This window comes from Terrapene carolina, unplaced genomic scaffold (genome assembly GCF_002925995.2).
Source record: "Terrapene carolina triunguis isolate 2854851 unplaced genomic scaffold, T_m_triunguis-2.0 Scaffold130, whole genome shotgun sequence".
NCBI classification, from domain to species: Eukaryota; Metazoa; Chordata; order Testudines; family Emydidae; genus Terrapene; species Terrapene triunguis.
Genome location: NW_020664481.1, coordinates 5,644,863 through 5,671,414, shown reverse-complemented (window position 1 = coordinate 5,671,414; position 26,552 = coordinate 5,644,863). Strand labels below are relative to the sequence as shown.

The window sequence follows — 26,552 nt, the reverse complement described above, 5'->3', positions numbered from 1 at the left end:
GTCACTGTGGATGTTGCACCAGTTTATTGGTAAAATTAACATGAAGCCTCACAAATGCTGGAACATGCTTTTCCTTTTAAAGAATTTCCACTGGACCTTAATGGTTAGCATCCAGTCGTTGACATATAAACTCTTACAAGCTGATGTGCACACATGCGCCTCAGGGAGAAGATGGCAGCATCCTGGTGACGGGGATGGTTTCTGCGCGATGCACTGGGAGCCTACAATTCATTTGCCAGCCTTTTGGGCCTTCTGGGCCGACTTGGTGACCTTGCCGGCACCACCGCTCTTCTTCTCCACGTTCTTGATGACGCCGACGGCCACGGTCTGCCGCATGTCGCGCACAGCAAAGCGTCCTGCGGGGTGGGGGGATGGAGAGGAAGGAGGTGGCGTGAGAACAGGAGCATGTTGCTGTCTCTTTAACACGTGTAGAGCCCCATTTCAGATTAGACCTAGAAACCCCTTCTGACCAGTCCATGCCCAGAGCAGGCAACAGACTTTACCAGGCAGATGGTGATCAGACTAGAACAGAGAAGGAAGGACGGCTCAGTGGTTAAGGCACCAGCCCAGACAGGGGAGACCTACATTCGATTCCCTGCTCCAACACATTTTGTGTACGATCAAGTCACTAAACGTCTCCAGGCCTCAGTTTCTCTCTAAAATGGGGACAATAGTCCTGCTTACCTCACAGGGAGTATGTCTGTTAACAAGTCTTAGGTGCTCAGATAGCACATAATGGGGGCCTGATAAGTACCTAAGACAGACCTGCAGTAAGGAGGGACAGTGGGCTGCCCTAGAGGGACAAGTCACAAGGCATCTTGTTCCACCAATCAGCAGGAGCTGGGCGTGTTGCACTCTGCCCCCCAGGGAGGCGATGAAGAGATCCTCATATTTACGGATGGCAGCTCCAGGCGAATGCCTCATTCAGAGCCCTGCACCGCCAAAGGAGCCCTGTGCTGCACAGGAATGCCCCCTGTGCTCTGAGATTTGTTTGCCAGCTCCTCCCTCTCACTCAGTGAAGGGGCCGTTCGGTGACGTTGTCTGTCAACCCCCCAGGCGTGGCTGATTCAGGCCCCTTCAAGACTTAAGGCATCTCCTGAGCCAATATAGCATAAGGAAGGGCAATTCAAGGACAGCATGACCTTGATGCAGGTGCCTATCGCAGACCTCATGCAGTTCCTCCTTTGCTCCATGTAACCCTATTTCCTTAGGGTTTAGTGTGGCTGATTGAGAACCGGCCAAACAAACGTCAATGAAATTGAGAAAAACAGTTGATATTCCTGTCCATTCTACAACCAGTTCCAGATACTAAGCACCACGCACGTGGGCCACATGAGCCCTGCAATGCGATCCCATGGCTGCTCTCCTCTTAGATTTAGCTGAGACTACAGATCCCAGCATGCAATTTGGCTGAGACTACAGATCCCAGCATGCAATTTGGCTGAGACTACAGATCCCAGCATGCAATTCTCCCTCTACACTCTAGTGGGGCTGTGTGAGGTGTGCACAGATTACACCTTGCAATTAGCTGTATGAGCAGGTGCACTAAACTCTGTTCTAGGCCTGCAAGTTGCTACAGAGCTGCCAATCAGGCTCTCAATTGGGAAAGGTACATAAATACCACTTCACTGAACACTTACCCTATTATTGGTACTTCTGTCCTCTAACCAAGGAATGAAGGTGATATGGGAATTGTTGCTGGACTAAGTAATCTAAACTCATTGTTATCATCAAGCTAGCCTTCGCACTGCGGCTCACTGAACTGAAGATTCTGTAATCACCCCGTTATTAAAATGTTACAAGAGATTTGTGCTGTGCAAGTTAAAGCATTACCACATAAATACATCCTGGTGCACGACAGCATCCAAATGGATCTGCTTTAACACCTCCCCCTTTGCAGGAGCTGGGACTCCTTGCCCCAGAAAGATCCATCCCGCTGAGTGCAGTAGCCTGTTCGCGGAGGACATGCTTCGTTAGCTGCCAGGATTTGATTTAGACTAGAGAACCCCAAAAATTCACGGCCCGCATCATAAACGCTATGTCAGCAGACTCAGAGAGACTTTAAGTAGCTCAAGTGTCTTTCCAGTTAGGGACCTCCTCACCCTGATGTGACACGTGGTTTCCGGGAGGTAACAACTGACCACGGCCTTGGAAATAACCAGCCCTGAGCCCCCCTTTTGTGGGTATGAAGAGTAGGAATGTAAACAATGGGAGGTAAACAATAAACCCGTTGTCTCACCAAGGGGTGGGTACTGGGAGAAGCTCTCCACACACATCGGCTTCCCAGGGATCATCTCCACAATGGCGGCATCTCCAGATTTCAAGGATTTGGGGTTGTCCTCCAGCTTCTTGCCGGAGCGTCGGTCGATCTTCTCCTTCAGCTCAGCGAACTTGCAAGCGATATGCGCGGTGTGGCAGTCAATGACAGGGGAGTAGCCAGCGCTGATCTGGCCAGGATGGTTCAGAATGATCACCTGGAACACAGAACAAAAAACGGAGCTCGCCAGGGTACACGGAGGCGAAAACCGTGAAGGAAACCCCTTGCCGCTCCCACGCAGCCCAAGTACACAGTATGTTGTGGGGGCAGGGAGTGAAGAAGATACTGCCATCTAGTGGCTGGCACTCAGTGAAAATAAGACAGACTTTCATTACCAGCTCTCCGAGTTCTCCCTTAGCTTAAGCACTAGGAGGCCTGTATTTGGATGCTGACGGACCAGCGTTCTAGTCCCAGCTCCCTGGGCTGTGTGCGAGCAAGAGATTCATCTGGTAGTTGTATCATCTCTGGAGAACATCTGTTTGTTATAAGCCCTCTCCCGGCCCAGCCTTCATAAAGACCCATAGAACCTCGCCTCAGCTCCCCCGCCCTGATGGAGAAAGGCTGAAGGGGAAAATCGGACAGTTCTAACAAGCAGCAGTGGGGACTAGGGTCCATGAAAAGCCAACCATGCCCAGTTTGGGTTTAAACAAGGAAAGTAGAAACGTGACGTAAATGACCTGAAAGGCTGGTATACACAGGTACATAAAAAACGCCGAAGTTTCAGCTGCATACATGGAATCCACTAGGCTACAATCCACTATGCTTGCTGTCCCTAAAGTGCTGAGTAATGTGTTGCTGTGCACTGTTCAACCGCTGCTGTGTTCCACCCCAGAAGTGGCTAAATTTCAGTAGTGGTGAAAGCAATTCTTATATCTGCATGTACATAGCTTGAACACCAGGTAGTTAAGAGCTCTGGGATCTTTCTGGGAGAAAGATACTACATAATTATAAAACCTTCACCTCGAGCTGGCTGCGATAGTCTCTACCAGCCTCTCAGAAGTGCTGCTGCCTGGGGCAGCCCTTCCTGAGATGATCTTATCCATCCCGGCAACCTGATGTACCAATAGGCAGGCCTTGGGTTTGTTCCGTACCTGTGACCAGAAAGTCCCCAGCTTGTCCATGCATGCGCTGATGGATGTGACTCATGGACCCCCATTACCTGATCACTGTTCAGTGCTGCTGACCTGAGACGTGAACTGCGCTGCCTCCTGGGGCGGGTCCGACTTGCTGTCCCCGCAGACGTTCCCGCGGCGGATATCTTTGACGGAAACATTCTTCACGTTGAAGCCGACGTTGTCTCCTGGCAGGGCCTCGCTCAGAGCCTCGTGGTGCATCTCCACCGACTTCACCTCAGTGGTGATGTTCACTGGGGCAAAAGTCACCACCATGCCAGGCCGGAGGATCCCCGTCTCCACACGGCCCACTGGGACAGTACCGATACCTGCGAGGGAGGAGAGAGGAGGCGACATGAAGACAGCAGAGCTGAAAGCAATCAGCTTATCATATTCCCAGAGACTGTGGGCCAGACCATCAGCTGGTGGAAAGCACTGAAGTCAGTGAAGCTATGTCAGTTTACACCAGCAGAAGACGTGGGACTATTTGCTTATTTACGGCCTAATCTAGAACCAAGGGGACAAGATCAGCTACCAGGGCCCCTAGCAATGCCTTGCTCTGTGCCAGATAAATGATACCCATTCAGTGCTTTGAGAAACCCTCTATAGCTCAAAGAAGGGACCTCATAGCCAGGACTAGCTGTGCAGCCCCTGGTCATCCGAAAGAGGTTCCATTCTACCCATGTAAAGCCTCTTGCTTTAAATTCATAGGGACAGGAAAGAAATCTCCTGGCCTGAATATTGCTAAGTGCTTTCACAGCGGCCCTGACAACGCACCAGATACTTGCTCAGAATTAGCGCCTAGGTCCAGGGAGTGACAGAACGAGAGAGGGTATTAACCAAAGGGAGGCTTTTTACCAACTTCCTCCATCTCAAGAGTTTGGAAAATTCCATGAGTTATGTAAGAAACACCAAGAGAAATGACCTTGCAAAGATGCCAGGAAGCCTGGCTGGATCCGTCCCCTCCTTGGAGTCAGTTCTCATACCCCCCCGCGGTATTGTTTTCCTCCAAACACTCGGCTTACTCCGTGGGAAAACCCTCTGTATCTGTTGCTCATGCCCTTGACTGGGACCCACTAACTAATGACCATGTGATCTGATGCGGCAGGTTAACGACTAAAAGCCCAGGCTGCAACAATGCACTTTAGGGGAGAAAAATTCAATCCATGCCTGACTTCCACACTGAGCAAGTCCTAGCTAGGGTGAGGGGAGGGGCTGCAAATTGATTGGGAGAGATTCAGCAGACATTGCCTTGTGCCCTAAGCAGGAGGGACTCCTGCAAGATATTTATATCCACCGAGACCTCAGTTCACCAGGGCAAAGGAGACAGTCTGGCTTAAATATCCCAGACACAGCTTGCCGGGCAGGCTAGCTAACGCGGTGTTACTGATTGACACAGGCAACTGGAAGGCATCTGACTCTTGGGGGGGAGTGGGGGAGACCAGGTGCCAACAGGGCAGAGAAGGATCTCTCAAGGGCACAGGCTATTGGCTTGCTGATCTGACTTTTTCTTCAGTGAATTTTAGTGCTTGTGCGACAGACAGCGCTGGTGACATCGGGGCATAGCGCCAGCGGGCACTGAGCAAGCCACCTTCCCCCAGAGAGCTCAACCACAGCACCTACCTCAGAGCCTCCTTGCTGTCCCGATCCTGGCCTCTAGCACAGTTGAGCCAGGGTACCTCCAACCGGGCCGTGCAGTGCCCGCTGCCATTCTGGCCTGCAGCTCCCGTTAAGCAGACTGAGAGCTGGGCAAAGGTCGGTGGCCATTTTATGAGGCAGACACGTGTTCCTTGCGAGGAATCATTAACATGCATTTCCTTTTGGGCCTTAGACCAGATTTCAGCAGAGCCCTGTTTCCAGGCACAATCTGGCACCCACAACATTCATGCTCAGAAAATTAATTTTTGGGTGCAGGTTGTGCCCCCAAAAGAAACAAACATTCTGCAAATGCCTCCCTAAATCTCCAGCCTTGTAAAACTAGCCACCGATGGGTCTCTTTGCAACGGTCCTAACTCAATGTTCCCTTTAGCTTCTTCCAACCCTTATAGGTTGGATTTTGGGTGGAGTTTGCAAAGTCCAAGTAAGTCAGCCCAATTAGACCTGGAAAATGTGGACAATACCTATGGGGGGGAAATCTCTGGTCCAACCACCAGAGGGTGCTGTAATTAGGGAGAGAAGACAGCAATCGCTTTGCTCACCGCCGATCTTGTAGACGTCCTGAAGGGGCAGACGCAGAGGTTTGTCTGTAGGGCGGGTGGGAGGCAGGATGGTATCCAGAGCTTCCAGCAGCGACACTCCACTAGCATTTCCTTCCTTACGTTCTACCTTCCACCCTTTGAACCAAGGCATCTGGAGAACAAAAGGGCAGAAGCATGCACTGAGCGGGCCAGTTCTCTGCGGCAGAACCCTTCAGACCCGAAGTCCCATAGAAATCTTCCAGCAGGAGATGAGCATGCTAGAAGCCTCGTATCCACGTAGGATTCTGGGACAGCCATTCAGCCACTGAATCTGAACCCCATCTCCAGACAGAGAGGCTCATTTCTCTCCAGGAGAGCAGAAAGCTCTTTATATGAGCTGGGGTTGCAGTCACCTGCTGACCTGTCTTAATCTGGCTCGACTCATTTAGCAAGGAGCAAGCCTTCTGCTAGATCATCCCGTGTGTTAATCTAGATCTGCCTGCTTTAACTCACCAGCCGCTCCAGCAAGGCCTCCCAGCCCCCCTTCTCTCCTCTCATTAGGAGCAGCACACACCATATGTTAGCACAAGTAATCCAGTGACACAGTCTGCTGGGAGGGACGGACAGTGGACATGTTGGCCTTTTAATTCCCTTTGCATGCTGGGATATGCATGGATAGACTGTTCCCTCCACCCCCAAATCTGTCCCTATTCACCTTTGCCCTGATGACTCACTGAACCTCAGCTAGGGGCAGACCCAAGCCTGCAGACTGCTGGACGCTCTAGGGAGGGGATGCCCCCTATTTTGCGACACATGCAGCGGGCTCACCTACGGGCAGAGTTACAGTGGCTTAAACTACGGGTGCAACTTAAAATTGACATCATTAAACCAAGGCAAAAGTCTGCGTGGATCCTCTGAAAACTGATCTCAGCCTGAAGTCTGCTGATCAGGAACAGGGGTAAGCCAAGTCACTCTTAAACTGAAATAAAAGGCATCCGCGCAGGGGTTTGCTCGGTTTCACTGAGCTGGTTTAAAGCCAAGTTAAACGCATGCAACTCCAGTGTGTACAGAAGGCCAGAGAGGGGCGTGCATGGGAGGAAAGAGGGAGAGGATGAAGAAAATGGTGAGATGGGCCATTGAGAGGAAAGTTTCTCAAGTTAGAGAGAGAAACAAAGATGGATGGAAGGGAGCGCTGAAGAGGAGGAAACGCAAGACAGGCGACCTCAGGGCAGGGCAGGGCAGGGAGCGCTGACGCAGAGGTGAATATGCAAGATGCCTTCAAGTCTTGCCAGTCTCTCAAGTACACGAGTCCACTCAAAGCAGCAGGTGGCAGTGACTGTTTAACTGCCTGATTTAATTGGCAGCTTGCTCCGGGCACTGCAGCTAAGCTCCCCCCAGACCTGAATGCCAAATCCTAGCAACCCTCGTAGGGCACCATGCCAGGAAACTCCAGTTCATGCTTGCAATGCAAATCGAGACCATGGCTGGCTTCTGGCAGCAAGCGGCACGTTCCCAGACCTCCCTTCGCGTTTGGCTCCGTGGCCACCGACACAGAGACAGCGCGGCCACCTGCCAACCGTGCAGGACAGAATTCCCAACCGTCAGCTCTAGAAAACAAAACTCTTCCAGGCGAGCTGCAGCAGCAACACCTCAGCTCAGCCAGCAGAGGGAGCTGAACCTTCGCGCAGGCCTGACACAGTCCATCCAATAGACAGTGGTGACACATACCATCAGGTTCCTTTAACCCTGACGTTAGGGGTAACCGGGAAAACCCAGCGAGGGGAGCCCAGGTCTTCCAGTGCATTCTGAGTGCCGGACTTCCTACCCTCCAGAGGGCTGTTATTTTATTATTTGCATTACAGGAGCAAACAAGATTAGCCCCACTGTGCCAGGTGCTGTACAAACACTGGGAGAGGCAGCCCCTGCCCCAAACAGCTTACCCTCTGAAGGGACAACAGGCAGGAGGAGAAACAGAGGCACAAAGAGGGGAAGTGATTTGCCCAAGGTCACCCAGCCGCTCAGTGGCAGAGACACAGGCCTGCTGACTCGGAGCCCAGTACCCTCAGAAAACAGCCCATGCCCTCAGCTGGGAGTCACAAAGGAGAGAGACAGGAGAAGCAGGAGACACGGAGTCACAGAGCTGAGTTACCAGGGCCTCATCCACCTCCCTCTGGAGAGGTGTCTACTGACAGGCTCCTGATTCGGAGCCAATGGCCACTCTAGGTGGGTGTTGACCCCCGTGAATGTCAGAGCCGTGCCAGTCCGCTTCCCCTGTCACTTGGGAGGTCTCTGGGAACTTCCACCTCTTGCTTCCCTGACGGCTTTGGGTGGGTGGAACAGCCCTCCGCTGCTCCCCATCGCAGAGTTCAGTGCAGGACATGCCGGGGGAGGAAGGATGTGAATTGGAGCCATTTCTGGGCTGCTTTAGCTCACACCAGGGACTGAGCTGTCTCCTGGTGGCTCTGGAATCTGGGAGGTGCAAAGGTAGCAAACAGGCACCTTCCTTCCCCCCCAGCTCCAAGTTCAGCCCAGCCACATCTCAGGAGCTCTTAGTAAAACAAAACTAGCGGTAGGATGCTCTAATGGACAGGAACCAAGAGTGGTACCCAGAGCTCCCAAATTCAATTCCCTCTGCCACTGATTTGGGCATGCCACACAGGGCCCGATTCCCAGACATCCTGAGCACCTCTAGTCCCCACTGACTTCAATTGTCCTCAGGACTACTGAAAACTTGGTTAACTTCTCTGGCCTTCTCTACACTAGGAAAATTAGTACCAATGGGTTATAGCAATGACCCTCAGAGATACAGCCCCACCAATGGTAGCAACAGCATAGGCCCTAGTGTAGACAGCGCTCTGTTTCATATGCTTGTGGCTGTACACTGGTCCAGCTGTACTCTTGATATATTACAGGCACTCCATGTTCTAGTGTGACACCTTCTGTGTCAGAGGTTCCCTATCCATAAGAGGGCATCCTCACCTCCCAAAGGTCTTAGGTCTGTAAAGTGCTTTGAGGAGGTAGATTTTCAGGGCAGGGACTGTCTCATTGTTCTATGTTTGCACAGTGCCAAGCACAATGGGGCTCTGATCCCTGACTGGAGTCCCTAGAGCTACTGGAATACAAATAAAGCACTGTATCTAAGCACTAAGTTCTATATTTCACACTATCTTGGCCTGATTCATCTCTGCTGTACAAGTTTTCCCTCATGTTACTTTTAATTTACACTGGGGTAAGTGAGAGAAGAACCAGGCTCCCTGCGGTGTTGCAGCTCTGGGTATCTGGCGTTTTTCATAAAGCCCCAGCGCTTGGAGTCAGGTGGTGATTCCATGAGAATCTCAGCGGGGTTTGTTTTGATAAGTAAGTTTCCAGCAACTACGCACCACGCCACAGAAACACTAACCCAGGAACCAATCCCTCTAACAAACCCCGTTGCCTACTCTGTGCCCATATCTACTCTAGCGACACCATCAGAGGACTCACCCACATGAGCCACACCATCACGGGCTCATTCACCTGCACATCTACTAATGTGATATATGCCATCATGTGCCAGCAATGCCCCTCTGCCATGTACATTGGCCAAACCGGACAGTCTCTACGTAAAAGGTTAAATGGACACAAATCAGACATCAGGAATAGTAACATACAAAAGCCAGTAGAAGAACACTCCAATCTCCTTGGACACTCAATAGCAGATTTAAAAGTAGCCATCCTTCAACAACAACAACAAAAACTTCAAAAACAGACTTCAAAGAGAAACTGCAGAGCAACAATTCATTTGCAAACTTACCCACATTAATTTGGGCTTGAATAGGGACTGGGGGTGGTTGGCTCACTACAAAAGCAATTTTCCCTTTCCTGGTATTGACACCTCCTCCTCAATTATTGGGAGTGGACTACATCCACCCTGATTGAATTGGCCCTGTCCACTCTGGTTCTCCACATGTAAGGTAACTCACTTCTCTTCATGGGTCAGTATATTTACGCCTGCATCTGTAATTTTCACTCCATGAATCTGAAGAAATGAGGTTTTTACCCACGAAAGCTTATGCCCAAATAAATCTGTTAGTCTTTAAGGTGCCACCGGATTTTTGTTTTCGTGGATACAGACGAACGCAGCTACCCCTCGGATACTTTCCAGCCCTGGTTGTTCCACAGAAAAGCCTGAAAATGTGACTCCTCAAGGCTCAAAACCAAGACGCAAATAAAAAATTGGAATTGATATGCAAACTAGACACAATCAACTCAGGATTGAATAAGGACTGGGAATGGCTGAGCCATTACAAACATTGAATCTATCTCCCCTTGTAAGTATTCTCACACTTCTTATCAAACTGTCTGTACTGAGCTATCTTGATTATCACTTCAAAAGCTTTTTTCTCTTACTTAATTGGCCTCTCAGAGTTGGTAAGACAACTCCCACCTGTTCATGCTCTCTGTATGTGTGTATATATATCTCTCTCTCCTCAATATATGTTTCACTCTATATCCATCCAAAGAAGTGGGCTGTAGCCCACGAAAGCTTATGCTCTAATAAATTTGTTAGTCTCTAAGGTGCCACAAGTACTCCTGTTCCTTTTGCGGATACAGACTAACACGGCTGCTACTCTGAAATAAAAAAGGGATTCTTTCCAAGCCAATCGCACGGTTTTGGGAGAGCTGCCTGGTGAGTTTTGCGCCCTGCTAGGGTGGCTGGAGGCAAGTGGGTTTTCCTCAGCACGTCTGCCCTCTCAGCACCTCAGAGCTGATAAATGAGTGAACCTTCCTCCGCATCAAAGCTTGGGACTTTGCACCTCCCAGGCTACAGAAACCTTTGGCTGAGACTGTGTGAGGCAACAGCACCATCTGGTGGACAGTCTCCTTCATTGCCATCACTGATATTCTCTCTGGCATTCCCCCCTGACAGTGACACCACCCCATAGATCATGGGACACCAGAAAGCACAAATGTCACTGTAGACAGTTCTCTGCCCGACTCCCTCATTGCTAGCTCCTCTGCAGTTTCCTGCCCAGAACATTTCCGGTATTTAGGAGGCAGTTCAGTATCAGAATCCATTAGCTACTCCCCTAGGGGGTAGGACTGGGAGCCATCAGCAAGCAAAATGTCCCTTTAGCCAACAAAGACGGACTTAGGAAACTCTATTTCCCCCAATCTTCACCCATGTCCACTTCCCAGCACAAACACGCTTGTCTCTACATACTATGGACGTTGCTTGTCCCCTATATCATCAGGGCTTGATTCTCTGCTGCCAGGCACTGTCACATACAGCTGGGAGTATGCAGGGCTGCCCTTCTGATCTGGTACCATTTCACACCCACTTTGCACAGGCGTCAACGGCATCACAAGTGCGAGGCAGCAGAGAAACTGGCTCTCCATAAATAAATTTGTTAGTCTCTAAGGTGCCACAAGTACTCCTGTTATTTTTGGCTCTCCATGTGATGCTTCCCACCCGGCGCCTTCAGGCAGGGCAACACTCACAATCCAGGCCTGGCTCTGAAGTCAGCTACCCCTGAGCGCCTTATGAATAGTCTCAGCTGTGGGGCTTTCTACTGAGACAGGTGTATTCAGGCAGGGCGGAGGCATGGGATGGGAGGAGCTATACCATGGGAGGGACCCTGGGAAGAATTTGGGGGCGGGGGGGAGGGATAGCTCAGTGGTTTGAGCATTGGCCTGCTAAACCCAGGGTTATGAGTTCAATCCTTGAGGGGGCCATTGAGGGATCTGGGGCAAAAATCTGTCTGGGGATTGGTCCTGCTTTGAGCAGGGGGTAAGGGTTGGATTAGATGACCTCCTGAGGTCCCTTCCAACTCTGATATTCTATGATTTCTATGACCCAGAAATTTGGGGGAGTCATTCTGGAATGCTCACACTCTAGCAAGTCCCTCCACTGCCTTCTGAAGGATGCAGCATGAGGACTCCCACCATCTCCACTTGGAGGGCCTCTTGTTGCTCCACCAGGCCCCTGTGCTTGCTTCCAGGTACCTAACCCCCACTGAGGCACCAGCAAAGAGCAGTGACTGCTCTCCACAAGGACAAGGCATAGCGCCATCTCCCATTTCCAGTGCCCCTGCCAGGGGCAGGTGCATTCAAGCCTTCTACTATATATATATAAAAATAAAACACATTTTTACTTGACCTAGTTTGAGGGCCAAGGTTGGCTGGTGAGAATGGGATCCGCTCCTGGTGGTCAATGTCCAGGCAGGGATGGGTTTAAAAAAAAAAAAAACCTACAGAACGTGGCGGCTAGAGCCTATGCAGGTGCAAAGCTGCTAACTGGAGACCATTCCCAGGCTGGAGTTTAATTTGTCAGAGAGGACTGACCAGCTGAAATCAACACCAGCCGAGCTGCATTTCTCTGTGCTGCACCCTTTGTGGCCTGGGCCTATAGGGCCAGAAGGGGCTGGTAGACCTGACCTCCTGGCTGCAGGGGCTTGTGGCTCTGGTAGACAGAGGATACAATAACCACACTAAGGAAAAGGCAGAGAGGACCGCTACCGTTGATTAAAATGGTTCAGCCTCTTCAGGAAACTGCACCGCTCCCAAGCCCCCTCTGCTCTGGCAAGTGACTGTGCCTGGAGAAGCCTCTGCTTCTGTGCGGCAGGAAAGGTCGAAACCACAGTGGCTGGCAGCCAGCCCTGCACCTGCCTCCTCCTCCAGCCAGTACCAGCAAGAGAGAACGGGCATCAGTTTCCAGATTGAGTTTCATGCCTTTGTCCAAACTACTGGCTGGGATGGAGAGAGCAATAGCCCAGCAGCCTCGAGTCGCAGGACACGGTGTGATCACGGGCCCTTCCCAGGAGCCACTCACTCCCACCCGGAAATTCAGGGAAGCAGCCCCAGATCCTTTAGCAGCTCATTCTGCAGAACTGCTCGGCAAGTATTTCTAAAGGAGAGGAGCCTGGGGTGGGTGGGGGAAGTGTGGAGACACTGCCTGACTCGGCGCCTCTTTCATTACAAATTAAACACTGCCTTCAGGGCTGTATTAGGGAACCGATCTTTAAAGGGGCATGTTGCTCATCAGCTGGGCCCAAAAGAGCCTGATACCGATTGCCAGCCACAGGAGTAAACGGCCACTGCTCGAGACACCTTCCCTGAAATAGGCTTCTAAGCGACAGAAAGCTGCAAGGGGAAGGGAAAAGCCAAGTTCGCATGCCCACTGAAATCCATTTCTCTACTAACTTCAGTGAGCTGTAGATCTGCCCCCGTTGTGTAGAACCAACAGAGGCCTAGGAATTGATGTTCAGTGGAATGCCTTATATTTAACCCTTAAACTGATGGGCACATGCTAAATCAAGCAATCCACTGGCCCGTTCCAGAAGCGTTGGTCTGACAGCATGAGCAGTTAAACAAGGTCTGAATGGAAGCGGGGTGCCAAGATGGCTGGGAGCGTAGCACAGAATCGTCTGCCGGCCAGTGTATGTTACTTTCGATCTCCTCACTGCTTCCAAAGTAGGAACCGGGGACTGGTCCAAAATGATGGTCTCACGAAGATCTCCTGCAGCAAATGCAGCCGGGCTGTGTCCTATTTTATTTGGATGAGGCCATTACATGGCATGGAGGAGAATGAAGCTGCCGTGGAGCATGGTGACTGCCTTGTGCTTTAATGGAACCCAGCCAGAAAATGGGGGGGAAAAAAAAAAAAAACCAAGCCTTTACTGTAAGGGGGGAAAACCCAGATGCTGCTTCTCACTAGACCCCTCCTAGGAGAAGTGGCAGTAGGGGGCGCTAGTCTGATCTTTTGGGTAAGACATAAGACTGAAGTCCTGGTCATTTGCAGAGCCTGATCCTGCAAATTGTTGTGGTCACTGGCTGCAATCCAACAAAGTCAGCAAGCAAGGCTGAAGTCAGTGGCATTATTCATACGCTTAAAATTAAGCATGGGCTTAAGTGCTTTGCTGGATTGGGACCAGAGCGCTCAGCACCTTGCAACAGCTCGTCACTCAGCCGGATTGAGCCAATGCTAAGGGTCTTGTGGTGCGTTCGTCAGCGTAAGAGTGTTAAAATTCTACCCACCCAAGCTCCCGCTGCCATTTCAATTGACGGGGGCATTCTAATGTGCTGTTCAAACAGCTGTTGGCCACCCATCCCCGAGACAGCTGCCTCCGTCTGGCACGGGAAAGCTATTTCTGCACGTAAGCTTGGCACAACCAAGGGGTAGCGTTTAGAAAATGCTATTTGGATGAATGGGGCCAGCCCACTCAAGTTTAAAAAGAGTCCTGCGTGCCACAGCCTCACTCTGCACCTCCACCGCCCGACCTATTAATAGGAGGGTTGCTCAGTATCATCTTCCCAACCCAGCAACTGGTGACATTTGGAAGCCTGTCTAACTTGAGTCTAGTCAAGAACCCCTGGTACTTTCCTTGTAGTGACCAAGACGGACCTTACCCCAGCTTCACAGGGAGAGGAAGAGACTCTCTAAAGTCCAAGGGGACAAATATTCTCTTCTAAGTTAAGCCTGGTCCTCTTCTGACCAGTTTGTCCTATGGGGGCTCAATGATGTTTGAATAACGTTTCATCGTTATAGGTGTAATTACAGCACATCCCTCCTTTAACCGAGGTACTTAGGATAATGTACCCGAGCACCTCACAGTCTTTATTTTCACAACAGCCCTGTTTGGAAGGACAGTGCTATTATCCACCTTCTTATAGATGGGGAACAGATGCACCAGAGAGGCTAAATGACATGGCCAAGGTAACCCGGGGAGTCTGTGCCAGACCAGGGAATTGAACCTAGATCTTACAGGTGCCAGGTCACCAGCCCAACCACCGGGCCCTTCTTCTCCTTGGGTTGTGGTTATTTTTTCCCCCCACCAAAAAAACTTCACTATACGAGTGTCACTATCCTAGAAGACAGGCTGTCTGGCAAAGGTGTGCTGACAACTGCAGGAGGCCCCTACAAAGCCCTATTGTCACACCCGCCGGGGAACAGCTGCTGCAAGATTAAGAGCTTAGACGTTTCTCTTTATCATGGGGAACGGCAGCTTCTCTTCTCCTCCCATCTCGGCTGAGCAGAGGAGGGGGGGGGGGAGATAATATTTTGTTGTTCGTGATTTTGCCAAGAAAAAAAAACCAAACAAACCTGTGGCCCCCAAGACATGCCATGGGGTACATCTGGGGAAGCCAAGAAGTGGTCCTGCCATGTGGCAGCGTACAGAACAGGCTCACCACTAGGTCATATGCCTTATAGGGGAAGGAGCTGCTTCTGGTACAATAAACCGTCCCTGAAATAGCTCATTTCAATCTAGGTACCACATCATCAGAAAGGTATGGACAAAGCAGGTCGGAGGAGATCAGTGCGATGAAGGACTGATTTAGGAAGGAAGAGTGAATGAGCTAAATATGCACAGCTTGGGGAAGTGAGGGCTAAGGTGGGAATAGGAGAACAATGTAGCAATATGTCCAGGATGTACCTGTTGAGGAAGGAGAGGGATTCTCTAGCATAGTACATGGCATATAACTAGGAGGAATGGGAACAAATTTAGACAGAAAGGGACATTTAGAATTAGTGTCGGGAAATTCTTCCTCAGTTGGTCTCTGAATGGTTTCCAAAGGGGAATGGTGAAGCTCCACTGTTTGGGTCATTTAAAACTAGAGTAGACATAACCCTAGCTAATGTCCTGTAACGAACAATCCTGGATGATCTGATGGACCATCACTTTCATGACTACCTTCTTGGAGAGTCTTGGGTTGCCTGAGTAAAGAGACTTATCCAGTGACACACACACACACACACACACACACACACACATCAATGTGTAGCTGCTGTATTGACACAGACTTCTGGGAGAATTTCCCAATGCCTGATAGGCAGAAACTAGACTGAATAAAGGGAACCATTCCAAGGGCATGACCTAGTTTGTGTTATTTCACTGAACAAACGGTGCACAGAAACGTGTTATGCTCCCCCTGGGTTTGACAACCGCTGTGGATGGATCTGGTTGCTAGGAACCAAAGGCCTTCGAATTAAATCCCTAAGGAAGAGTCACTCAAATCCGCTCCTGCAGCTGTTTACACTTATCTGCCGTGGTATCAGTCCAACGTAGGCCGATAATCAGGGCCCTGAACCCTAGGCCCATTTCATTGGGTCAGCTGGATTAAAGCTGTGGGACAAAGATCTATTTTTGCAACACAGGTCGTTTTGCATCACAGGGGTGCATGCAATTTGCATTCATTTTGCACAGCACAAAGGTCAACCTCAGCCTGGACTTGAGCAGCTTTGAAGCGGCAAGTCTAGCACCGCACCCACGCGCACTTACATTGGGAGATGGCTCCAGCATGTTGTCCCCGTGCCACCCGGAGATGGGCACGAAGGGGACTGTGGCAGGGTTGTAGCCGATCTTCTTGATGTAGGCGCTGACCTCCTTGACGATCTCATCGTAACGCTTCTCACTGTACGGCGGCTCTGTGGAATCCATCTTGTTGATGCCCACAATGAGCTGCTTGACACCCAGCGTGTAGGCCAGAAGGGCATGTTCACGGGTCTGCCCATTCTTGGAGATGCCAGCTTCAAATTCACCTACGCCAGCAGCAACAATCAGCACGGCACAGTCAGCCTGGGAGCAAGACAGACATGAAGCAAATTAGGTGTTGCTGCCAACCCAAAGGAGATCTGTCCTCCACTGCTCTGTCCTTGGTTCCTCTTGAGTGAGAAGGTTCATAATAACCTCTCCATGCAGGTTCCCTCTCTGACCTGACTGCTCCCACTAGCCTACATGATAAGTAACAGCATCCTCATCTTGAAAGCAATCCTCCTCTCTCCCATCCTGCCAAGCCAGCTCTGCCCTATTAGGAAATTATTTGCTATTGTACTAGGGAGAGAGGATGATCTTGCGGTGAAGGCCATAGCCTGGTACTTGGGACTTCTAGGTTATGGTCCTGCTTTTGCCACAGGTGATCTTCAGCAAGTCATTTATTCTTTTGTTCCTCAGTTCCCTATGTGTAAAATGGGGCTAACAATACTTTCCTACCTCACAAAGGTGTTGTAAGAGCAAGTTCATTAATGCATGTGCAGTGCTCACCTGCTAGTGACTGGGGGCCACCTAGGAACCTAAACAGTTTCTCAGACCCTATGGATCCTTTCAGTCTCTCGTTGCTTGTGGGTGGCTGCCCAATGCACACCGGAATAGGGTGAGCCTGCTCCTATCCAACACTTCTCTCTGCGGTGCTCGTCGAGGATTAAATACTGCTCCTAATTACATCAGTGGGAGTATTGCCACGGATTTTAATAGGCCCAAAATGAGTACGCCCGAGTCTCTCGAGACAGGCATTGTCTGAGCAGGTGCTACTGAAACTCCAACCCATATAACTCGTGTGCCAATTGTGCTACGCCAGCCTGCCAGTTGAGCTTGGTCTTGTGACATGGGCAGGGGACCAGGACAAGACCATCCAACTCGAGTTCACAGCAGGGGCCTGATCTAATGCCCATTGAAGCCAATAGAAATCTTCCAACTTACCTCAATGGACTTTGGATCAAACCCCATGTGCACAAACCCAGCATACCATTATCTATCCCCGCTACCAGGCAGGAGTTCTCTCATGACCACGTTCCCTCCTCCGCTACATACAGGGACTACAATGGAAGCTGCCTGCAAGCATGAGAAGGCAGTACATGACCCCAGCTGAGCATCACGATATTAATTTCACAGGACATAGGTGATCTAACTCCACGTTGTCACATTTAGGGCTCATCCAACTCCCAGTGAAATCAATGGAATGATCCTTGTTATCTAAAACGGGACCCAGATGAGTTCTGTACGCTGAGCGGCAGAATGTTAGGGATCAAGGCAAAATTCGTCTTCCTAACTGCAGTGGGTCACTTTGTGAGACCGAAAAGCCGCAGAAAAGGCTCACCTGGGATTCCCATTTAGTCCAACAGAGACTATGCATTTCGTGTCACGCAACCAAGTGTTGCCAGCCAACATTTCCCGCTCGCAGGTGGACCTCGACGACTGCTATATTTTGTCACAGGGATCTAGAGAAGTAGCTCCAGGGCCTGAACTGGAGAGTTGCTAACCACAGCAGGAGTTTGCAGCTGCTCAGCGCCGCTCAGAAGCAGGCCTGTGGTAGGGACTGCAGGTGGTGTGTGATTCCCAAGGCACCGCAGCCCAGTTTTGCTCAGGGAACACTGCTCGCTTTGAATATTCATCCTTCTCAGGCCAGTCCAAACACTGGTGAATGGGCCCGTCCCCAATACCACCTAAACCCTCGCTTTCCGCTGCTATTCCTAAACAGCTTGAGCTAGCTGCACTTCTACAGCTCAGACAGCGTATCAGCAGCATCCCGAAAATGAACTGCAGCTGGCTCATATTCAACAGGGGCCCCTGTATCTCTGTGCGATGCCGCCTGTCTACATCACCAATGGGCATTCATCACGCTAGGACAACAGGAGTCCTGGGTTTCTGCGTGACCGTGTTTTGCAGGGGTATTGCTTGCTCAGACCAACAGTTCTGGGGCTAGCACAATGCACCAATGAATGGTAAGACCCAGGTTCAAAGTTACCACCTTGCTTTCATGCCTCTGTTCTGGCAGCAGCTGATGGTGTGATAAAGGGGAAGCTACCACCAGCCTCCTGGAAGGCAAGTGAGGAGGGCCATTCTGCACTGATCTCAAGCACACACACACACACCCCCCCAATGGCTATCTTAAGAGTAGCTGCTAGAAGTCTCAAAGGAGGCCTCTAGCTTTCTCAGCTATATGGTCAGGTCCCACCTGGTGGCGGTGGCAACATGATGTGCAGGTCAAGGAAAAGCCCTCCCTCACTGGGAGCCCCAAACTTCATCCCACCTTCCCCACCCCCTCAACAAAAACTATACGCAAACCCATCCGCTTCCAACTGAGGGGAGCCAGGATTAAGAATTTTCCTCCTTGCACTTGGACGGCCAAAGGGACCGAGGACACACCCTGATGCCACTCCTGCTTCCCAGGCTGCTCCTGCTAGAACCCAGCCTGTACACTCTCCCCTTTCGGGTGAGAATGTACAAGGACCACGTTATGTTCTCCAGTGCCATCAGCCATTTGATTATAAAGGGGGTGACTCGAGTGGGGGATTAGGAGCCACGACTCCTGGGTTCTGCCCTTCGCTCCATTGATGATGCTTGGTCACTCTAGATTACCAGCGTATCTGCCTCTGAAATGAGTCTAATGACATTATGCGTCGCTTCGCAGCATTGTGAGGGTCAGATAATTAATAACACTTTGCGGTTCGTTAGCATCTTCATCCGAGGATTTTAAAGCACTTTACTGACCTGAATTATTACTATGGGATTCCCTCTCCCCTTGCCCTTTCCCACCCTCTGGCTGCAGAGAGTTCTGTAACCGCTGTTGGCCATGGAGGGACAGTTAGCTCAAACTGGGAGGAAATCAAAGGGGGGAGGAGCTTTGAGATTAGTGGGTGGGCCTTGCCAGACACAGAAAGGCCCCATGCACATTGGTTATCAGTGGGTGTCTCTACGGCACACTGCACTGCCACCATGGGAAGGAAGTTACTGGGCTCAATACTGGGGCAAGGGCATGAAATTTAATGGCCTCTGATATACAGGAGGTCAGAGCTAATGGTCCTTCTGGCCTTAAACTCTATGAAACATTAAGTTGCAGCTGGGGTTGCACCGTTATGCATTCCGAATACAGAAGGAGGTTGTGGGTTTGGCATTTCTGGATTTTTTATTTATTTTTTTTTAAATGGTGCAGCATGATGTGCAGATGAAAGCTTCCAGTTTGTTTCAATTTGGATCTGCTGGATTCTGAAATGAAGTCTGGTAGATAAGAAACCCCCCAAGTTAGGGTTTCAAAAATATGCACGGGCACCCCCATCCATCCTGCACCCCAGGGTGTCACCCAGCTGCCCTGTCCCCTTCCCGGGTGCCGCCCACCAGCACGGCACATTTTCACTTTTAAGTCCAGCAATCCTTCTGCTCCTCCTCTCATTGTTCTCACCTGTGAGGTCCCTGTGATCATGTTCTTGATGAAATCTCTGTGGCCTGGGGCATCAATGATGGTGATGTAGTACTTGGTGGTCTCAAACTTCCACAGGGAGATGTCAATGGTGATCCCACGCTCACGCTCAGCCTTCAGCTTGTCCAGCACCCAGGCGTATTTAAAGGAGCCTTTCCCCATCTAGCAAGTGATTAAAAGAAAAGAGGAGAGCACCTGATGAGAAGAAACCTGAGCCCAGAAACAGGGTCAGCTCATGATGCGGCATCCCAGTAACCTGCCTTCACGAGCTCAGATACCCAACTAGGGAGCAAAGCTGCAAACATTAAAGACAAAACCCTACTGAATTCAATGGCAGCAGGCCCAGGGCCTTAATCTGTCTTGAAGGAAATATGCTCTTCTTTCAGGCAAACAGGACAGGATAGTAAAGAATTATGGTGCAATACTGGAAAAATCTATGACCCAGTATTGCTGGCTATTAGGTGAAACTGTGCAACATTGCTGGCTAACCGAAAACGCTGTTTCTCAATCCAGAAGTCCAGGTGTCGGTGTAGTCAGCCAATAGTTGAAATGAACACCACCACAGTATAATGCCGGATAGATTAAATCAATGAGATGATGGGATATTGTTGGGCTGCTGCGTAAAAGAGCAATGTGATGTTCCTAATTGGTGGATGAATTCACGGGCAAACCTATGCTATGATATTGCTGACGAATGGATGAAATCGTGGCCAGAGGTATCCAATGCATAAAACCATGCTGTGTGGGGCTAATCAAAGTAAATACCAGCATGGTGTGACAGGCCTGGCTCATAGGTAAAGTCATGCTGTGATTTTGTAGCTAATGAGTAAAATCAGGTTTTCTTTGTTGTATTGCTTGTCAAGTTAGCATTATGCCCACATATTAGCTCACTACCTGTGTCTCCCCCTTATGTCTCAATCTACATATATTCATATAGTTGGGGAAGCCACTAAATTAGGTTTTGCCATGTGTTGGGTCCATCTTCCTCCCTCTGGCCTTTTCTGATGCCAAATCTTAATCAGGGCCTTCTGAAATCACACCAGTAGGGGGAGCTGCTCTTTCCCCTCCTGGATTGGAGTGGTGTGCATCCCTCCCCAAGTGTGAACCTTCTACCAATGAAAATGAAGTCTCAGAGAGAGGAGTGGGATGGGGCGGGGAGAACTATCCTGCAATAGGCTCTCTGACGAGATGCACTGTAGTTACTTGGCTGTTGCCTGGCAGTGCTTGCAGAAATAAAGGTGTTAATGCTCATGGATATTCCAGTCTTTAAAAACACCTGAAATATTCTACATCGAAAAAATAGACCTTATCTAGAGAATTAGGTCATTTGCCATGGCATGCTTCGCCACTTCCTATGTAGTTCTCAAGAGCATAGCAAATGCCATAGCAGATTCATCTAGTCCAATATCCTGTCTACAGTAGTAATCAGTACTAGATGCTTCAAAGAAAGGTGCAACAAACTTCATATGGGGCAATTATGGATGATCCACCCACAGTGGAAGTTTCTTCCTAACCACAGGCTGTTAGTTGTTGCTTGTGTCCTGAAATATGAGAGTTAATATTGCTGCATAAAAAAAGTTTATCCTCTCTAACTTAACTGTGGATGTTCTGCTACTGTGTTGTTAGGTCCATTGCCATCCGAGTCAATGGAAAGTCTCCCATTAACTTCAGTGGACACTGGATCAAGCCCTTAGACAGCTGCCATGTTCCATCCCAGAGATAGAGACGGGATTCCCCTGGGCACGATTTGTGGAGTACAAATTATTAATGGAGTGCAGACTGCTTACACAGATTTATCTTGGGAATGACTTTGCATCTGGCTACAGAGGGTGATGGGCATAGTCCTAAAATAGTTGAAAAACCTACTCCTTGCTACATGGAAATAAACTGCCACACCGAGCAAACAGAAAGCCTACCTCTTCTGAATAGGTAGGAATGAGTTTCCATGCATTTCTAAAGGTGCATCTTCACATGTCCTTAGCTATAGGTTGGTGGCACTGGAAAAAGCTATACAAAGAAAGGAAGGTCCCAAGCAGTCCCTGTGTCCTAACAGCTAATTTACAAGGAATTCAGATTATAATCGGGATCTGAGCAAGTGCTAACAGTTTAACTCCTTTCAAGCTTGCATACTTATTTGTCTAGCACATTATTACAAATGGAAAAGGACAGGGGTTATTCTTACTGCAGATAGTTACAGTTCGAAATAGTGTGGCTATATCAGAGAAAAGTACCAGAGAAACTGCTTTACCTAGTGGAATGTATTAATAACAATACATAGATCTCATAGCACTTTTCATACAAAGTACTTTGCAAGAGATGGTATCAACAACCCCATTTCATAGATGAACAAACTGAGGCATAGTGTGAGGAAGGTCACAGGTAGAGCTGAGAAGAGACCCCAGGTCTCCGGGCTCACAAACCACTGCTCTGATTGCTTAACCATGCTGCCTGTCAAACTGTATCCTCCCAGAAGAGCAGACTGGGATTTGAATCTAGTCTGAACGTATTTGGGACAGTTCTTACCCTCATCTCTATAGACACTACCTTCAACATACAACTGTGCCTTCTTATTTGATACCTCACAACGTTCCTCCTCACTCAGAAAAACAGAGGATTGAGAATTATCAAAGAGAGAGGATTATTTGCTTACCCCCCCCAAAAAAAAGGGGGGGGCTGGTCCTTCCACATAAGTGCTGAATCACACGAAAACTTACAATGTCCTGCATAGCTTGAGGACAAATGTGAGCCTTTATTTAACAAACAGATCCCCTCCCACCCTCCCGCCATCCCCCAGGTCCCTTTCACTGGGTATATTCAGTTACCCAGAACTGGTGTAGAAAAAAAACCCTGTATTATCTAGCTTTACACAATAACTCCACTGTTAAATACCAGAAACTGCCTGATATTTCTCAATTAAGCTAAGCATCAAGGACAGTTATGTTCGGAGATCAAAAATAATGAATAAAGAAACCTTCCAAGCTACAACAACCTCTGTGCTCTAGTGAAATAATTCGCTCCTTAAAAAAAAAGGAGAAAAGATAAAATAGTACCGGGAAAGGGGGGGGGGGAAGAGAAGCAGTGGTGGTCGTCATTTTGTTTTGTTTTTTTATTCATGCAGGCCTCCATTTCCTCCTAATGCAACTTAGTGAACGAAAACCCCCTCCACAGCCCTGCATCAGAAAATGGAGTCTGGAAGCTCAGTCAATAGGCTATTAATAGCAGCTTCTAGCCCCTGCATATTCCGGCAAGTCAGTGAAAGTGTCCGTTCAATTCAAGTGGCTGCAGTCACATCTAAACAACCTAATTATACTGCATCTCACTCATTGGTAACAGGACAAAAATATCTACGAGAACAGCACAGTCCATTTTAAAACAGAGTTTAGACACAGGATGCAGCTCTTGCTGAGAGAGCTGCAAAGGGAACTGATGACAAGGTAGAGAAAAAGGTGGGTTATCCTGGATGTTATCCGTAAGTGCAAAGGGTTAAGAGACAATCAGCAAAATGTCTATTCAAGACGGGCAGCTCTAAAAATGCTGCCATTTTTGTATATTACACATATTGAATTTTATAAAGAAAAATCAAAGCATATGCGCATCAAAGACACAGATTTATGATGGCCACAGACCTTTTGAAAAATGCATCAAGGCTCCTAATGGTTCATTTCACTAGAATTTACCATTGCCACGTTCTGAGCTCATTTAATTTCAAAATGTCATTCTGCAAAGGTATTTCTTCCCTTTTACTCTATGCATCTTCTCTTGTTATATGCTTTGGCTTTGTATGTTCTATGGTGAAAGCCAGATAAATGTATTTATTATTATGCTTCTATTATTATCGTCTTTATAAAAGAGAAATCATAAAATTAAATGAATACACATATTTCAGACCAGATTTTCTACTTTGACAGCTACTGTCAAAACTAAACACAAGATCCCAAACCCAAGAATGTAAATCGGTTTTACCAGACTGGATCAGACCATCTACCCAGTATCTAGTCTCCAACAATAGCCAAGACTAGCTGATTCAGAGTACAATGCAAGAAATCCTAGAGCAGGCAATAATGGAATCATCTCTTCCTAGGGAAAACTTCCTTCTAGCTCCCAATATTTAGGTGTTGGCTTATGCCCTAAAGTACAAGCATTTATCTCCCTTCCAGAATCTTTAAAAGAATAAATGTATAATACGTTATCCCTGTAAGTCTCCCATATATCTTTCAAATCATGCTCAACTCTTACCCGCATTGATATAATGTGGCAATGAATTCCACAGCCAACTGGAAGAGCCAGAGAAAAGGGTGCAAAATGTCCTCTTTTACCAAGGCCAGAAGAGTTGGAAAGGCCCAGAGGCAAAGGGATATTGAGAAAATAGGAACAAAGGAGGGCAGAGGAGTAGAGGGAAGGTTGAGGAGGGGCACAGGAAGAAGGGAGGAAATGTAGGGAACAATCCTGCACTGGCAGGGGATGGATTGGATGATCTACAGGGCTTGTCCATCACTTATTTGCTGAGGAGGGGACAAAGGGGAAGGCACGGGAAGGGTCAGAGGCCTCACCTCAGCAGCTTCCTTTTCAAATTTCTCAATGGTCCTTTTGTCAATGCCCCCGCATTTGTAGATGAGGTGCCCAGTGGTGGTGGATTTCCCAGAGTCCACATGTCCAATGACGACAATGTTGATATGTGTCTTCTCCTTCCCCATCCTCTTGGGTTATGTTGGAAAGGGCCGACGCTAAGCAAAGGAGCGGAAGAACAGCTGCGTTTTTTTGTGGAGGCTGGGGAGAGACAAACAAGAACATCAAAAGAGTCTGACAGCAACAAGACCCAGGGCAACCAGACCTTCCCAGCAGCTTCACCCAGGCTGAGTCTGATGGCTACAATGACAACACTGTTTAGCTATTTAGACATATTTTTACCTTCTGCCTCCTGAATTAAGGCACACTCTCCCCAGATACCAGCAAGCTAGATGTAGGCCAGACATAGTCAGGTTTGTCTGTCCACCTCCCTTTTTTGTAGCAGTGATGGAGCCTGCCTGCCTCTGGAGTTGCTGTGGCGGATGCTAACTCCACTCATTTTCTATTTCTGTATGCTGTGTAAACCCTTCCAAGCCCCATGCAAGTCACCATCTTTTCAGCCTTTGCGAGCAAGCCAAAGATAGGTGATGAGACTGCTCGTTCAAAGTGACACGTCATAGGGGCCTCAAACATATGATCCTAGTTAGCCCTTGAAACCCTGCCAGACCGACAGCCTCACTTACAGGGGGTTGTTACTGATTTATTCCTGGTGCTTCGGTGTTAAAAATTCCAGCGATTTCTAGGCACTGCCTCCATTTCACGCACTGCTCTGCTCTCCGAGGAGCTCTCAGGCATCCATTCTTGTCTAGGCTTGTCTCAATAGAGGTCCTATAAGATACTCAGTTCCTTTCTGGTTCCCCATGGACTGAAATCTCCCAAGGAGCTCATGGTTAGGATGACAATATGGTGCCCACAAAAGGGAACAGCCAAAAATAACCCATGCTCAGCCCGCTCCCCCGAAGGTGAAATGGAAGCAGCGTGGGAGCTTCCAGAAAACTCAGCAATGCCATCAGAGCATGCGGTAGCGACTTTTCGTCCACACATCAAGATAAAATTGAAGAAGAGGTATAGAAAGAAGGTATAAAAGCAATACATCCAGCTATTTGCCTCAGCCTCCCACGGGACCCGGTAGTGCTGCACCTGCTATAGTAACTGTGCAGAATAGGAGCCTAGTCCATTGCCTAATAAAAACTAATTTCTTTTATCCACCCTTAAAGTTAAAAGAGGTCAGGGAAAGTTTGCTGGTAGAATACGGATTCCATCCTGCACTCAGTTATATCCCCTGAGACAGGAGCAAACCCCTCCGCCTTTTTTACCCTTCATGGACCTGGCTCGTTTCATTAAATCAGTTATGCTAATGCACATGATAAGCCAACAAAAATGAATGCCGCTCTTTGGAGTGGGTGCATCCCACATCCTCCAGCTGCAACACATTCAAGATAAGCAACCGCCAATGGTTTCAGAAACCTCTCGACCGTATTTTTTCCCAGGGTTAAAGATGCTAAGTGCCTTTATTTCCAAGTAGGTAGGAGGGTCAGGCATCTTGGGCTGCAAAATCTAGTTCTGTGCAAGCCCTGCGAAAGGGCAAACCCCCCCCCCCCCCATACAGCACCTGATGGAGTCTGGTGACACAGCCTCCCCTTCTCTGCCCCTCCCTCCGGGTTATTTTTAAACCCGGACTGCCCCAGACTGGGCTAGTTCAAAGCAGTTATGGACTATTTATTCTGCCATTTCTTAAGCCTTGCCTAGCACCCGGCGTGCTGAATTCTACCCCCCATTTTCAAATCCAGCCACCTTTCCCGAGCGATCTGCAAATCCCAAGTGTAGGCATGTCTCCCCTCCCTTTCCTTGGGGGGTGTCAGCACAAGGTCAAACCCAGCCGCTGCCCCCCCCGCCCGGCCTGATCTCCTTCGCTCTCCCCACTTCAGCCCAGCCTGGGAGCCGTTCCCAAGCGCTGCAAAGCCCCCAGCGTGGCGAGCTCGGAGGAGACGCGTTCGCCAGCCGCCGCAATGCCACTGCCCTGACCTCGCAGCTTAAGCCGCGAGCAGACAGGACCGGCTCCGGGGACCAGCCTTCGCCCCGCTTTTCCAGCCCCTTTTATTCGGCAGCGCCGGCGGGCACGGCTCGCCCTTCCTCGCTGCCCGGGCATCGCTCGCTGCAGCGCCTCCTCCCACCCCCGACCCCGGCTGCAGCCCCCCGCTTTGCAGGCGGCCCCGGCCGCGAACCCCCGACCCTGCAGCCCCGGGTTCGAGCCGGCACCGGGTCCCCCCTTCCCACGGCTGGGCGCTCTTACCGGTGGCGGCGCCGGGCTCAGACCGCAGAGGCTGCCAGCTTCGGCTCCGGCGGCTTTATCTCCCTGGGAGGGGGTCCCCCTATTGCCGGTGCCGGCGCAATGCAGTGACCCCCTGCGCTACAGCAATGCGGTACCGA

The 26,552-nt window shown here is 49.5% G+C and overlaps 1 protein-coding gene across 3 annotated transcripts; it reads right to left on the bottom strand.

Annotated features, from left to right (window-relative positions):
* Positions 1-26,518, bottom strand: EEF1A2 (eukaryotic translation elongation factor 1 alpha 2). Of its 3 annotated transcripts, none has more exons than XM_026652684.2 (8): positions 26,416-26,518; positions 24,107-24,323; positions 19,539-19,718; positions 15,863-16,159; positions 5,628-5,778; positions 3,502-3,758; positions 2,240-2,474; positions 1-356 (listed from the first exon to the last, which is right to left on the bottom strand). In XM_026652684.2, the coding sequence occupies exons 2-8, from the start codon at positions 24,248-24,250 to the stop codon at positions 229-231; spliced, it is 1,392 nt and encodes a 463-aa protein (XP_026508469.1). In that variant the 5' UTR covers positions 24,251-24,323; positions 26,416-26,518; the 3' UTR covers positions 1-228. The 3 variants fall into 3 exon arrangements, with proteins under 3 accessions (XP_026508469.1, XP_026508470.1, XP_026508471.1); XM_026652685.2 differs by lacking the exon at positions 26,416-26,518 and adding an exon at positions 24,806-24,927; XM_026652686.2 differs by lacking the exon at positions 26,416-26,518 and adding an exon at positions 24,465-24,556.
* Between the last annotated feature and the right edge of the window lie 34 nt (positions 26,519-26,552).